The 15283-nt window shown below is 42.4% G+C and overlaps 1 protein-coding gene across 1 annotated transcript in view; it reads right to left on the bottom strand.

Moving 5' to 3' along the window:
• Nucleotides 1–9521, bottom strand: part of LOC148442293 (cytochrome P450 1A1-like) — a 29279-nt gene extending 19758 nt beyond the window's left edge. The window contains exons 1-2 of the mRNA XM_088464080.1: nt 9423–9521; nt 5577–6391 (exon numbers count right to left, since the gene is read on the bottom strand). Coding sequence (XP_088320206.1) covers nt 5577–6391; nt 9423–9432 — 825 coding nt within the window. The 5' untranslated portion in view covers nt 9433–9521. The remainder of the gene's footprint in view (nt 1–5576; nt 6392–9422) is intronic.
• Between the last annotated feature and the right edge of the window lie 5762 nt (nt 9522–15283).

Genomic DNA, 15283 nt, shown 5'->3' with positions numbered 1-15283 from the left:
AAAAAGAAATGAAAAAACCAAAACAAAAAGGATATTTCTCCTATTAAAGAACTGATATACTGCACTGCATAATGCGTATGGAACCAGTTTTAAAGCATTTCCTACAGTATAGGCAAGTGTTGGTCTTTGATTCTACAGTGCAAACACTAAAATGGGATGTAGTCAATAAACCGACGGCCGGGAAGCCATCTGACTAAATCTCGGCGTCAAAATCCTGACTTGGGACTAAAGATGGGCGTTGAAATCCCGACGCCTATCTTTAGCCTGACGACAGAATCCCGACAGATGGCTTCCCGAATGAAGGTAAGCCGGCTACTATTAGCTCTTAGCCGCGGAAGGAGCAGGGTTAGGTTTAGGCTCCCCTCGGGGTGGGTTAGGCTGTGGAGAGGGGGGGTTAGGCACCACTGGGCGGAGGTTAGGGTTAGGCACCACCCCGGGATTTTTAGTTATAGAGTGCGGGAAGGGGGTTAGGTTTAGGCACTCCTGTGGGGGACTCAAGGTTAGACACCACCCTGGGAGTTTTAGGGTTAGGCACCATCAAGGGAGGGTTAGGAGGGGGAGAAGGGTAAGGTTAGCTTACTTACCTTAGCCGTTGGGATTCTTCATGTTTGGGCTTCCGGCATCAGTAATTTCACCCGGGGGCTATTCAGCCACCGGGATTTCATAACCAACCACAATAAAATGTATGTCAGCAACATACAGAGGAGACATGAAAGTTATACTAATCTTAAATGCATTAGCTCACAGAGTAAAAACTCATATACTCCTATCAGGGCCAGAGTAAGACAAAGGGAACTGAGGCATATACACACGCCCATTACAGTGCTCACCATGAAACTAGGCAACATGGGGAATAAATTATTTTAGCAAAAAGTTTTTTTTTTACAAAAGACAGCTAACCTTGACCTAAAAAGTGCTCAGACAAAGGACACTTCCAGTCCCCATTCTACATGGCATTAATACTAGTTTGTAAGCGTTGACCTGAGTTAAACCATTAAGATGACATGATCAACATTTCTGATTTCAAGATAAATATAGATTTTAGAAAACAAAATACAGATTCTGTTCAGATATATAGTTAATATTTTGTTGATAAAAAACTTTATTAAACATCTAGATTTTTAGCAACTCTTGATCTATGGGTGCTCAATCACCGCCCAGTCATTTTCCAGTAAATTCTAAACTGGTGGGTGAAATGTAGTAATAGTTCACACTATTTTTGGACACTGCAGCTTATTAATTGAAGAGGCAAGTGGATGAAGGTGTTATGGTACATTTAGAAAAAACTTCGATAGTTACAGTTAAAGATAAATTAGACAAATATATATCAGTAAATAGACTAGCAACATTTAAAATAACATTAGTACTATGATCACTAGGTCATAGCACCTTTTTCCATTAACAAAAAGTTATTTTTTAGACAATTATTCCATAACACCTTCATCCACTCGCCTCTTCAAATTATAACTTTCGCTCCATTTTCAGGAGATAAGGCCTGTCTTCTGTGCTATATTGCACATACGCAAAAGAGCAAATATTAGCAACCCAAGCACGAGATTTGGTGCCTGGTCACTGAAGTGAAGTTGCACTCTGCCTTCCCCTAGACATGAGGGATAGAGGCTAAAATTGTCAACCAGTCCTCAAGGTTAAAGATGTGCAAAGTTACAAGGTTAAAGATGTGCATCACATACTGTACATACTCACCTGAGCTTGCATCACATTTAAGGGTATGAAAAGTCTAATCAAAATATGAATACCTGGTATATCTAAAAAATGATATGATATTATTTCCCAGTTCTGAACCCAAAAAAATGGTTCCAAAACTGATACTCTAATTATTCCCTGTATTATTTCACAATGCAATCACAACTTAATCAGAAAAATTGTATACCAAACAATTCTAATTGTGGCATTTATAACAGCCAAGTTTATCTGGCAAGTTTACCTGTTAGGAACACAAAGACAGCATGAGTTATTTTTCACAATGCAATTACAACTCAAACTAAATCAGGGATATTGTATACCAAACAATTCTAACTGTGGCATTTATAACAGACAAGTTTATCTGGCAAGTGGACCTGTTAGGAACACAAAGGCAGCATGATATATAGTATATATATATACACAGAAGATAAATAGTGACATACAGTAAAATACTGTAATTTTCAAAACAGGTTTTAATAAAAACTATGAAGGATTAGTCATTAGATTGTCCTAGAGATCACTAAAGCATTGACTATGACAAAGTTTGTTTTGATGTATTTTAGTTTTTATAAAAAAACATACTATACTCCCATCAAGTACTCTTTTATTACTTCATGGTCTCTGTGGAGCGAGTCTATAAACAGGGGTGACATGCTTACCTTATCTGTCATCCTGTAATGCAATACTATACACAACCCTGCATGTGTCAGGTCCTAGACACAAAGAGGATTGCTAGATTAAAGTTTAGCATAGTTGACCTTTGATGTGCGCTCAGTGGCTTCTCAAGACAAAAAAAACTAAGCTTGGAGTAATCATTTATAAAATCAAATGTAATTTTATTAAGTACAGACTGTGGGGCCTATTTATCAAACAGTATGTAGGTGCAGATCATGTCAATGAATATAACAACTTTACTGGGGTGTGGTAGGTAAAGTGGCCATTCAGAATGTCGACATGGTCCAAAAGTAAAAATTTTGAATGTAGACATGGACAGTATGTCGTCATGTGACATGTCGACATGCACAATGTTGACATGGTCATAATGTCGACAATGTGCATGTCGACAGTCAGCATGTCAACATACTGTTTTTACAGTGTTAGAACCTAACACTAACCCTACCCTAACCATAACCCTAAACCATAGTTACCTACCGTCCCGGAAGTTGTGGGAGACTTCCATTTTTACAAGTGTCAACATAATTACGACATTACGACATACCCTTTACTGGGCGTGGTCAGAGATCAGACCACAGCAGGAAATTTTGTGTCTCAGTAATCTCCCTCAGGGCCGCCGCATGGCCGCCGGTCTCAATCCCAACAGTGTAATCCCGGCAAGGGATTTAACATAGGCGTCAAAATACTGACGCCTTAGTAAGACCGATTTCAGAATGCCGAGGACGCCAGACTGACCGTCCTCTCTGCCGGATAAGTACACTTAGCCCGGGGATGGGGCGGTTAGGTTTAGGGACCCCCGGGGGGACTAAGGGACCCCCCGGGAAAGGTTAGGGTTAGGCTAGGGGAAGGGGGGTTATGGTTAGGCACTAGGGGGGGAGGTTAGGGTCAGTCACCCCCCACCGGGCGGGTTACCTTCAGAGTGCGGGAGGGGGGTTAAGTTTAGGCACCCATGGGGAGTAGGTTAGGGTTAGGCACTAGGGGGTAGGTTAGGGTTAGGCACTATGGGGGAAGGTAAGGGTTAGGCACCCCTAAGGGAAGGTTAGGGTTAGGGGGTAGAGAGGGGAGTTTAAGGTACTTACCTCGAGGTGTCGGGATTTCTACCCACCGGGCTGCCGCTGTCGGCATTTGATCCGGCGGATACCGATTTGGGGAATTGTTTTCACTGTTAGGGGGCCCATTTGTTCTTGTATTGTTTTATTTGATGCCACACTGCTTTAAATTTTGTTTTGCATATATAATATATATGTCTGTGTATGTATGTATGTATGTATGTATATCTATATCTATGTGTACACTGCTGCATAACCATACATATGTCATGTTCTTGTATATGTTGTTTTTATTGAAAAACCAATAAAATACACTTGATTAAAAAAAATGTATCATGGAGTTTTATCATACGCAACATGTTTTAAAATTCGTTGCATATGATTAATGATGCTTCAGCCAATCTGTTTACAACTGTCAGTTTTCAAACATATCACAGTTGGGAGCTGATTGGCTGGAGCACGATTATCATACGCAACAAGTTTTAAAACTTGTTGCGTAAGAAAAAACTCATTGATAAATGAGGTCCAGGGCCGTTTCCAGCGGCGGGCGACCCGTGCAATTGCACGGCTCGCCACCCACAGTATGGGGTGCAATGTTGTTTCCTCTGTGGGGAAGCAATGTGTTTTTTTCTGTGGGGAGCAATGTTATTTCTTCTATGGGGAACAATGTGTTTTTTTTCCTGAGGGGGAGGGGGGGGACTGTTAGTGTGCCTTGAAAATTTTAACAGGAAAACAGCAGTAGGTTTTGCTGTCCCTAATCCTATGGTTATGTTAACGTAATTTATTAATAAGGAAGTGTTTTTATTTGAGACCATGCCACTTATTGTGAGACCGCGCCCCTTTTCTGGGGCACACAAACTTACTATATTATGTTTGTTTGAGGGGGGAAGGCGCATTTTGACTGTTCTCACTGGGAGCCCCAGCCATAGAAACAGCCCTGATGAGGCCCTTAATGGGGTCTGCTCTAAGTTTGCATTGATGAAAACTGCCAAAGAATGCATAAATACAGTAAATCTGCTATGAAGCCAATTTAGTAATAAAATTAAATTTGCTCCTATACAGTAATTATCATTTCCTATTGCTGCATATTGTCTTAGCTACAGAGCCAAGCTCCTAAAAGATTAGCTTTTCAGAACTTGGTATATTGACCATTATCACATTACCCATAGACAGATATGGGAACTGCTTTTGTGACTGACAGCAGCTTTACCCTTATAATAAATGCCCTGATACTTACACAATGGGGAAAGCCTCCAAAACATCCTTTTTCAGAGCTTTAACTGTAAATACGGTTTAATAAATAAATCCACATATTTCAACCTGGATAGTACAATAATGATTTAAGATCTAATACTTCTATTTCTGCAATCTCCCATATTCATTGGTTAATTCTTCTATAAAATAAATATATCTGTCACTCCTGAGATAAGCTCATTATTTGATTGTCATGATCTTGTTAAACCACAAGACCAGGATAAAATCATGATACAGGTTGAGTCTCCCATATTCAAAATGCTTGGGACCAGCGGTACTTTGGATATCGGAATATTCAGTTTTTTGGAATATTTGCATAATATAATGAAATATCTTGGGAAAGGGACCCAAATCTAAGCACAGAATGCTGTTATATTTTATATACACCTTATACACACAGCCTGCAGTTATTTTATACAATATTTTCAATAATTTTGTGGCTCAAACAAAGTTTGTGTACACACATAAAATTCATTTATGTTTCATATACACCTTATACACAGAGCCTGAAGGTAATTGTATACAATATTTTTAATAATTTGTGCTTTAAACAAGGTTTATGTACATTGAACCATCAAAAAGCAAAGATTTCACTATCTCAGTCATGCTAAAGAAATTCCGTATTTCGGAATATTTGGATATGGGAGACTCAACGGCTATACACAATTATTATTAAGTATTAGGTATGGATCGGGCTTCAAATATTTGTAGTAGGAACAAAATAAACATAGTTCTTTGATATATCACAAGAGTGCCACAAAAGTTTTATTTTTGTGTGCCAAGCAAAAGTCTCTTACTTCACCTGCCTGGCCAGTGAAGATATAGATAAATATTGGAATCAATATATCAATTTAAAATATACATATAGAAAGCATATTGTTAATAATTTCTTACCTCATCATGTAAGCCATAATGGTCTTGTACCGCTTTGGATATAAAATCATCTAAAGATTTAATGAATTTTTTAATTTCATTCAAAGCTTTTGAAGGAAAATATCGTAAAATTGGAATAAAATCAGCTAGAAGTCCTGCTCCTGACAACCTTGCAATGTCCTCATTAACTTCAATGATGCGGAGAAACTCTTTATCATGATGGTTATAACGTTTACCAAAACATAAGGCACACACAACATTGGCAATGGTCAGAGTTATAAGGGGAAATGGGTTAAAACTTCCATGCTCCCCTGACATTTGTTGCATTGTATTGACTAGGTCTGATGCTTCAGCAGATATGTATTCTTCCAGAAGACAAGAGCAGTCAGAGGAATTTGCTTCTGATTTGGAAAAAGTTCTCAAAGCATTTCTCATAATCTTCTTATGAATTTTCCAGGCTTCACCATACTTTTCGGAAAATGTCATACTTTTTCCATTGACCAACAGAGAAAATGAATACAAATTTGGCCTGTCTGCAAAATGCTCTCCTTGTTTACCTTGAACCTTCCTCACTGTGTCAGAACCACTGACGACAACCACAGGCAACATCCCCAACTGGATCAGGAAGACATCTCCATACGTATTCCTCATTTTGGTAAGAGATATGTGGACTTGATCTCCAAACTGAAAAAAGTTTCCTACAATAGGCAAAGCCCAAGGACCTGGCAGTGACAGTCTGCTTCTTCTGTGCGATCTCAAAAGAAGTAAAACCGTGGTAATAATAATTAGAAAAACAGTCACTTCAAATGAAAGAAGATCTCCCAGAGAATTCTGAGCTGTAAAATATAATACATATAATAAATTATCTTAGAGTATCCTATTTGAACATAACATTATAAACATAAGCATTATGCAGGGTTCTAGCTTACTATACAACATATATTTTTCATAGCAAAAATGCAATCTTCATATTGCATTGGTAATGTTTTTTTGCTCATTAAAGCTTCACAATTATATTTTATAGACACTTCTGTTGCAAAATTCTTAACTGTTTTTCTATGGATAAACATTTCACTAGGTGCGTATCCACTTAACGATTAAAATGAGCGATTGAATGATAACGACACCGTTATCGTTCAATCGCTCATTAATCGTTCATAGATCATTCAGTAAAATGTCGAAAACGACAAGCCATGTGCACTTCCGCTGGTAGTTTTCGACATCAATCATCGCCTGAACATGCAGGTCAATCTGCAAATGACGACAGATTGTGCATGTTCGGGGATGAGAGAGGGTGCCTGCACTGAATGACATATTGTTCAGTGTAGGCACATTACAGGATGAGGAACGACTGTACGATTACAATGTTGTAATTATACTGTCGTTCCTCTATCAGCAAGTGGATATGCACCTTTACATTATCAATAGTGTTGCAAACACAAAAACAAAACTATTTGCCAAATTTTGAAAGGCAATGAATTTCAGTGATTTGCAACTAACAACAAAAGTTGAGCTGAAAAATAAATAAATCACTAGAATGTCGACATATCATCCTTGCTGGTCCAGCAGTGACTTACCTGCTCCAAATTGCTCCAGCAGCTCCAGTTGTGCCTTCAGGGTCCTGTCAGTCATGTGACCATCACTTTTGGGTCAAACCTTCCGATGCTGCAGCATTCTGGTGAGTATTTCCATCCTATCCCTAATCCCTACTGCTAAACCTCCCTCTAGTCCCTAACCCCCCCTGCAGCCTAACCCTAACATTCCCTTGCAGTCTTACCCTTCCGCCTGCAGCCTAACCTTAATATCGACATTTTGACAATGTTGACATTTCACTTGTCAACATTCTCAGAATATCAATATGTTGCCAGTTGACATTTTGACATCATAACTGTCGACATTGTCACTGTTGACCTTTTGAATATATTCCTTTTTACAGACGTCGCCATTTTGGCTTATACATTATTAGACTGTTGCATCTCTGAAGTGGGGCTTTATGTCCTAGTTGTTATTGGTATTAATGTCATGTGTATTCTGCTTGCTGACTGAACATGAACACTTGCAAACATGACTCCATACACCATTGGAAAAGACGATTCAGTCAAACACGAGTCTTAGTAAATTTGAGTTTCTTTGAAACAAACTCACTCGTGCCATGCGGTGTCATGCGTGGTTAATACTCGGACAGGCACGATTCTTAATAAATTTACCCCCCAGTGTCTGAAATGTATTGAAAATTATTTGGACAGTGTCTGGAAGGTGGCTATACAGACGCAAAGAGATGCACAGTGTTGTGAGCATGTTGTAGGAGTGTCGCAGGTGTGTAGCTGAAGTGGTTGCATACTAAAGCTGGCCACACACCTAAAGATTATCTGTCGAACCATCCAACTAGTTGATTGGTTGGAATGAAAATCTGGTAACGTATGGGAGTACATGATGATCAGCAATTTGCTCCTAAATGCCAGAAAACAGATGAAAATGGTCGTCAGACAAGTTTGTTAAATGTTTGATCTAAACAATTTGTTCAAACAACAATTTTTGTCCATTTTCCGGCGTTTGGGAGTAACTTGCTGATTGTCATTTGCTTTCATATCTTACCAGATCTTCATTCCAACCAATCAACTAGTTGGCTTTTTGGACAGAAAGTCTTTAGATGTGTGGCCAGCTTTACTCGGGGGCCTATTCATCATCGGAGGCCATATTGCTCGCTGCGAGGGATAGTTAACTATCCAGCTCGCAGCGGGGGGAAACATGACACCGGAGCAATTCATCATTCCTCCGGTGAGGGGACAGCTGCTCCGAAAATCAGTTATCCCCATGGTTAGTATCACTGCTACAGAAGTAGCTGCGTTACTTACCTGCTTCCCGTCGTCCTGACTACGTATGTGTGACCTCGGACTATGCATGCCAGACCTCGGGTCACACATGCGTGACCTTGGGATCTTCTCAGATCTTGGTTTTTCCGCATGGTTACCGGACCATTTATCATATGATGAATAGGCCACTGCGAGAGAGAATTTGCACCTAGAATGGGGCTGATGCAAGTTGGATAGTCGTCCAATGATTGCGACTAAAGGCATACAAAGCGGGATGGTAGGAACAGCAGATTTATACACAGAATCAGGCTCAAAAACAGTCCAGATCATCCCCTTACAGTCATGAAAGAGGGCCTGATTCAGCAAGGATCGCAATTGCAAAGCTGCACACAGTCTGCATTACTATTGCGATCCTTGCTATTATGCAAATACAGCAGCAGGTGTATGACACCCCCTGCTGTATTTGTGATCCCAGCACTGCAGCGAAGGTCGCAGGCTGGGATTACTATCACATCTATCTGTGGTCGATGTTCGCGACTGCGTCGGGCCTCCAGCCAGCTGAGTAATCCTCGGCTTACTCAAACTGGCCGGCTTACAAGCCCTGGACACTGCATTGATCAATGCAGAGCCTAGGATGGCCACTCCCAGAAAACGAGGCGGACACGCCGGTTTCCGGGAATAGTAGCCACCCCCGCACCACCCCTTAAATGCCTCTGCCTGTCAATCAGGCAGAGGCATTCAAGTGTCTGCATATGACTACGCAGGACCGACTCTGCACACTCGCAGAATGGGTCCTGCGCACGCAGTGCGTGTACTGCTGCATCAGGCCCAAGGACTCAAAAATTGCACAAAAACCATCTGATACTAATAAGTAACATGACATAATGTCACATAACATGACAAGAAAACAACAATCAGAACTATGCTAGTTATGCTCCTGTTCAGAAACCAGTTTTGCTCAGTGAGCACAGAAGAAGGGCACTAGCTACAGTACGAAAACAGGGACAAGAGACTTTTGTTCTGAAAGCAAAATATAAATCAATGTATCATTTACCTGATGCCATGGTCAAGCACTGTAATTCTTCAGCCAATACTAAGTGGAAATGTAGATAATAGTTTATGCATTCAGAATTTCTTCTCCCAGACTGTTTTGACTTGTTTCATTGAAAGCTTAAATTACATTGTAGACAGTGAAACATGTCATTTTCCAAGGTTATGTTGCCTTACTCTCCTTATTACATATATTATATGCAGTATATTGCACAGCTTGGTAAACCTTCCTGTGTGAGAAAGTGTTCCTGTCCCACCCTTTCCTTGCTTTAGTTATCAGCTATCTCCTGTTTACACCACATGACTCTGCCCTTTGCCTGTTACAAATTTTAACTCTGCAACAACAAAATCATTTGTATACAGAACATTCACAGTGTACATTTGTCTATTACGAAAGCTGTTTGTACTTTGAAACCCATTGATCCTTGGACCTTACAGCGCTTATGTAGACATATGTAACCATTAGGGTTTTTTGCTCATTCATATTTGCTAATTTGGTAGTTTTAAGAAACAAAATAAGTACATTTCACAGACTCTCTACTGCCACTCTACGGGGTATATTTACTAAAGTGCGGGTTTTTAGAAGTGGAGATGTTGCCCATAGCAACCAATGATATTCTAGCTATTATCTTCTAGAAGGTGCTAGATAAATGTTAAGTAGAATCTGATTGGTTGATATGGGCAACATCTCCACTTGTAAAAACCTGCACTTTAGTAAATATACCCCTAAGAAAGAGTAGCGAGCTGCAACAAAAGATTGACCAAGAATGACTTAAAATACACCTTTTCAATGTCCAATGGTGTGACCACTGGTGCATCTTAATATGCACAGCAGAGAATTAGGGCCGCATCTGTGGGATGTGTCGGTATGAAATTCATCAGCCAAGGTAGTAGCATAAAGATGGAGTCATGCTACAGCAAAAAGTGCAGTCAGCTGCATTAGCGTCCACCTCTGAGTCAGACCCAGAAAGAGACAATTTCAGTGGGCACTTCTGGGTGGTAAGAGGGACGGGCTAGCCAGACATGGACGCAGCTAGCAGCCATGTTGTAGTCAGGGACTCCGGCAAAAAACGCAGTTGCACTGACACAGGAGGCCATGTTCAGATGGAGAAATTGCACCTCCATAGGGTGGGTGCAATCTCCGATGAAGATTAATACGCATAGCAGCGGAATAGCACCACAGCCAATGGGCATCCCATCCCAGGCCCACCAACACGGGGATACTGAGGGTACATCCATACTGGGCCCCAAGATTCAGAGAGGCTCTGAGGCTCAGAGGGGCCGGAGGTTTAAAGGTGCACAAAACGACATGGCCACTGCAGCACCTAAATTTGATATACAGTCGTACTACGCCGGCTGGCTGCGCAACTAAGCAAAGAAAAAACAATCAAGCCTGGCCACGGCACCCGTATCTCTCCTCCCCCTTCCCCAGGCTCTCCCATCACCTGGTCCGTGCTATGCTTATTAATGAATGATCTGGTGACGTCATTACACACGATGTTGCGCCCGCCCCAACCCTTCTGTCTGTCCCTGTCCCCTGCAGCCGCATCCACCTAGAAGGAGCTGTAGGATCTGCAGGAGCAAACTTGTTGCGCTGCCTGACTGTAATCATAGCACCAATCTCTGCTCCACCACAGCCTGCACAACAGCTGTCTGCAGCACCATTGATTAGCTGCAGACAGCATCCCTCCCCACCCGAGGCTGCTACAACACTGTCAGCAAGAAGAACTGGAAGTGCATTATTGGTAAGATAGACAGTGTGTGGTAATGCAAGTTAAAGGCTAGCATATCTTTAAATTAAAATGATCATGCCTCACATATCACACACAGGGGAGGGATGTGTGGTTGCGGGGTTGGGTGTACTGGTGTGTATGTGTGGTGGGAGGTTCACGTGGGGGAGGGCCCAGAGACATCAAGGTACCAGGCCCCAAGATTTTCCCATCAGCTGAAGCATTTTAATAAAGACACAGTCATGCGACATAAAAGTTGCGGTTATAACTGCATCCACCACTGTATCAGGCAATAAATCCCCTCCATTTTTGTATTTAGGACTATTTTCACATGAGTCCAGAACTCTACCCAATTCATATGTGTTTTAATTGGTGTAGTAGCTTTATTGGCTCTTAGCTAGATCCCACCAGAATTATTTATAGCTTGTAGACAGATGCAATCAGTGTGGGACTTGCCCACTGGAGAATGAGGAAAATCCCCAGTGCCTGGGGACAATGCCCCCTTCCCAGCAAAGCTCAAGCCATGTGCTGACCAAGTACAGTAGTCATGTTGTGTCTCTTCTTTTGTGTTTTGTTTTTAAAGTTTAAGATACAGTATAAGAGGCACTGATGCAGCATTGTTGAGCTCAATTCCGATGCCATGTTTTGCAAACTTTTCTCCTGGAGAGAGTCAAGGGTCAGTCAGTGCCACATCATTTGCTCCCTAACCACCTCAACTGCTCCTCAACCGGACTTTGATTTCTGAAAACCTCTTCTCTTCCTTGCACAAGGATTTTAAGTGAGTATGCCTTTATCTTTCTGGAGACCCATCCAATTATGATAGAAGGAGTGTCAAGGACTGCATCGAAAGTCCCATGAAATTTGGCCACCGATGTCAGTGGAACTGAGTTTTCTGATGCAGCATGGCCACTGCCGCAAAATGCCCGCATCTGGCTAACCCCCACTCCTGTTATCACCCAGGAATGCCCACTAAAATTGCATCTCTCTGTGTCCAAGTTTGTTCAGCATTTTTGGTGACAATCATCTGGGATGCATGCGCCTGCTGAAAATATTGGCTGCTTATATGCAACATCGACATAAAGTACTCCTGTGAATCAGGCCTAGAATGAGAGGGAACTGCTAAACAAAACAACTTGGTACAGTATATAGATTGTAGGTTACATCAGGGCCGCAACTAGGGGGGGGGCTAGGGGGCAACCAGCACCGGACGTCGGATTTGAGGGGGTGCCAAGGAGATGGTTGGAGACTGGCCATCTGACAATTCCTTCTTCCCGAGCCCCGTTCTATGTCTCCGCCCCCTGCCTTCCACCCAAGCCCTGTACCAGCGCCTCTGCCTCCCTGCCACTTTTATTGCCACTTTTATTCCCTCTGTCTAAGCATTCTGTGGTCCACTAGTGCACCACTTACTTCCTTCTTCCAAATAACTGTCCTCTGTCTCCATCCTATGCCCTTTCTCCGAAGCGCGGCCCCTGATCCCTGTCCTCTGCTTCCCTGTCTTTCTCCTGAGCCCTGACTTCCAGACTTAGCCCCATCCCATGTACTCACCCCCTGCCTTCCTCCTGAACCCTCTTTCCATTCATGCAACCTGCCTTCTCTCTGATTCCGCGTTGTGCATTTCGCCAAGCCCTGCCCCCTGAGTTCCACAGATAGGAAGTGTCACTGTCTATTTGCTGGCTGCAACTTCCCAGTGACTGTTAAGTGAGCCTGGCCAGTAACTAACCAGCAGCAACAGAGGGAGGACATTACTGTGTCTGGCAGCAGCAGGTAATGAGGTTTCTTTCCTTACTGTTACTGTGCTGCTGGGGGGGGCAACACATGTCACCTTACTTTGCTGCTGGGGGTGATCCTGATGTCACCTTACTGTGCTGCTGGGGGAGATCCTGATGTCACCTTACTGTGCTGCTGGGGGGACCCTGATGTCACCTTACTGTGCTGCTGGGGGTACCCTGATGTCACCTTACTGGGTGGGGGCGCCAAATTACTGGCTTGACCCGGGTGACAGAAATCCTAGTTTTGGCCCTGGTTACATGCATCTCTGAATATGACAGTTTCTGATAAATTGCTATAATACAAATGCTTTAGAAGCTACAGTATTTTACAGAACCATAACAAATACATATGCTTTTCCCTACCTACCCCTTTATCTACTCCCCTGAACCCTTATTTTCCTTCCAAATAATGAAGTTGGTCCATGCCATAAAGAGTAGCCGCAAGAAGTTTGGGGGGAATCGGTATGATTTACCGCCGGACCCATGCCCAGCGGTAGGAATCCCGACAGCGGCATCCCGGCAGATGAGGAAATCCCGATCGTCCAAGGTAAGTATTCTCTAACCTATTTCTACCCCCTAACCTTCCGTTAGGGGTGCCTAACCCTAACCTTCCCCCCCAGTGCCTAACCCTAATCCCCCCTCTAAGTGCCTAAACCTAACCCCCCCTTCCCCGCCACCAAAATGGGGGGTGCCTAACCCTAAGTCCCCCCCGGGGGTGCCTAACGCTAACCCCCCCTTTCCCTAGCCTAAACCTAACCTCCCGGGGGGGTGCCTAACCCTAAATCTCTCCCGGGAACCCTAAACCTAACCCTCCCCCCGTGGCTATCCGCGCTCGGCCACCTGGCGTCCCTTCGATCAGGATGCAGGGCAACAGTCTCCCGGTGTCGGTAAAATGACAGGCATCTAGATTCAGACGCCTGTCATTGATTTAACCCTCACCGGGATTAAGAAGTCTGGAAGCCAGCTGTCGGGATACCGTTTGGGTATGTGTAGCTGGCACTTAGGGACCTGATTTGATTTTGTCCAGAATGCAGAACTGAAAAGAAAAAGTGAATTTTAGTGTACACTGTGTGTATGTCTGGTAACGGTGTGAGATTACCCAATGCTTCATTTCATCTAAAAATTGGCGGGCATAACATACACAATTGCCAATTTCATTTTCATTCTTTTCAGCACCGCATTTTTTGAATATATCAAGTCACATATTCTAGAAGGTTATAGAAGTGCTGGAACCATTTTCTTCTTGCCCTGTATTTTATTAATTCAATTACAGTAGTGATGAACCTTTCCAGAATAAATCTGCCTTATTTTCTGTTGACCCCTAATGTCTGTGAAAATATTTAAATGGGGGTGTGATGTGGAGAGAAATATTAATCACATTATGAAAGCAATTGATGTATATAAGTAACTTAGGGCCTTATTCAGAGATGGACAGATTTGCACAACTGCACACAATTGGCTGTGCAAATCTGTCCATCTCCGATGCAAATGCAGAAGGATGTGTCAGACACTTTCTTGCTGCTTTAGCGATCCCATAGCGAATGATGGTCACGATGTTTGCTTCTTTGGTCAGCTTCTCACATCCTAATCAGGTGCTGACCGCGTAAGAGGCCAGGAATCTGTGGCTGTAGACGCAGATCCTGGGATCGTCCCTCCCGGAAAACGGGGTCAACACGCTCTCGTTTATGGGAACGGTAACCAAGCACACCCCCGCTCCGCCTCCAAAACTCTGCAGCATGTCAATCATGCTGCAACTTAGGGGGTCTGCGAGTGAGATCTCAAGACCCGTTCTACCCATGTGCAGAAAGGGTCCTGCGCAGGCGCAGACCCCTAACAATCGGGGATGTACGTTCATCCTTGGGTGAACATATTGTACATCTCTGAACCAGGCCCTTAATCTGTTTCAATTAAAAGTGCACATAAATCTTACTAAAACTTTCAGTAACAAATGTACAAAATTGATTAGTGTGAGTTTGAAAGCATATTTAAAACCAATCAAACCAAACATTAGTACTGCATCCCCTAAAAAATATTTTAAAGTACACATTAATTTAATTCTGTTGAAAAAATGATTTGCATTCCTAATCTTATGATCAGTGATCTCCATATACTGTAAATGCTGCACCAAAGAAGCACTACTGGAATGAATGGTAAGGAGATTCTACCATTTGCTTCTAATTGATCACATACCTGGTTGTGAAAGAAGGAGTTTCACTCACACTTTCACTTTTATTATAACTAGAAATTCATTTATGTACTAAATACCATACTAGATCGGCAACAAGATTTACATATGTTGAGACTGACTATGTATTGTAAATGTAGCAATATACAGTAGCTTGAACTAGATTGTAAAATAATAATAA

Source organism: Taudactylus pleione, unplaced genomic scaffold, assembly GCF_031769625.1.
Source record: "Taudactylus pleione unplaced genomic scaffold, aTauple2 ptg001573l, whole genome shotgun sequence".
In the NCBI taxonomy this organism is placed as follows: domain Eukaryota; kingdom Metazoa; phylum Chordata; class Amphibia; order Anura; family Myobatrachidae; genus Taudactylus; species Taudactylus pleione.
This window is presented reverse-complemented; position numbering and strand designations above follow the sequence as displayed.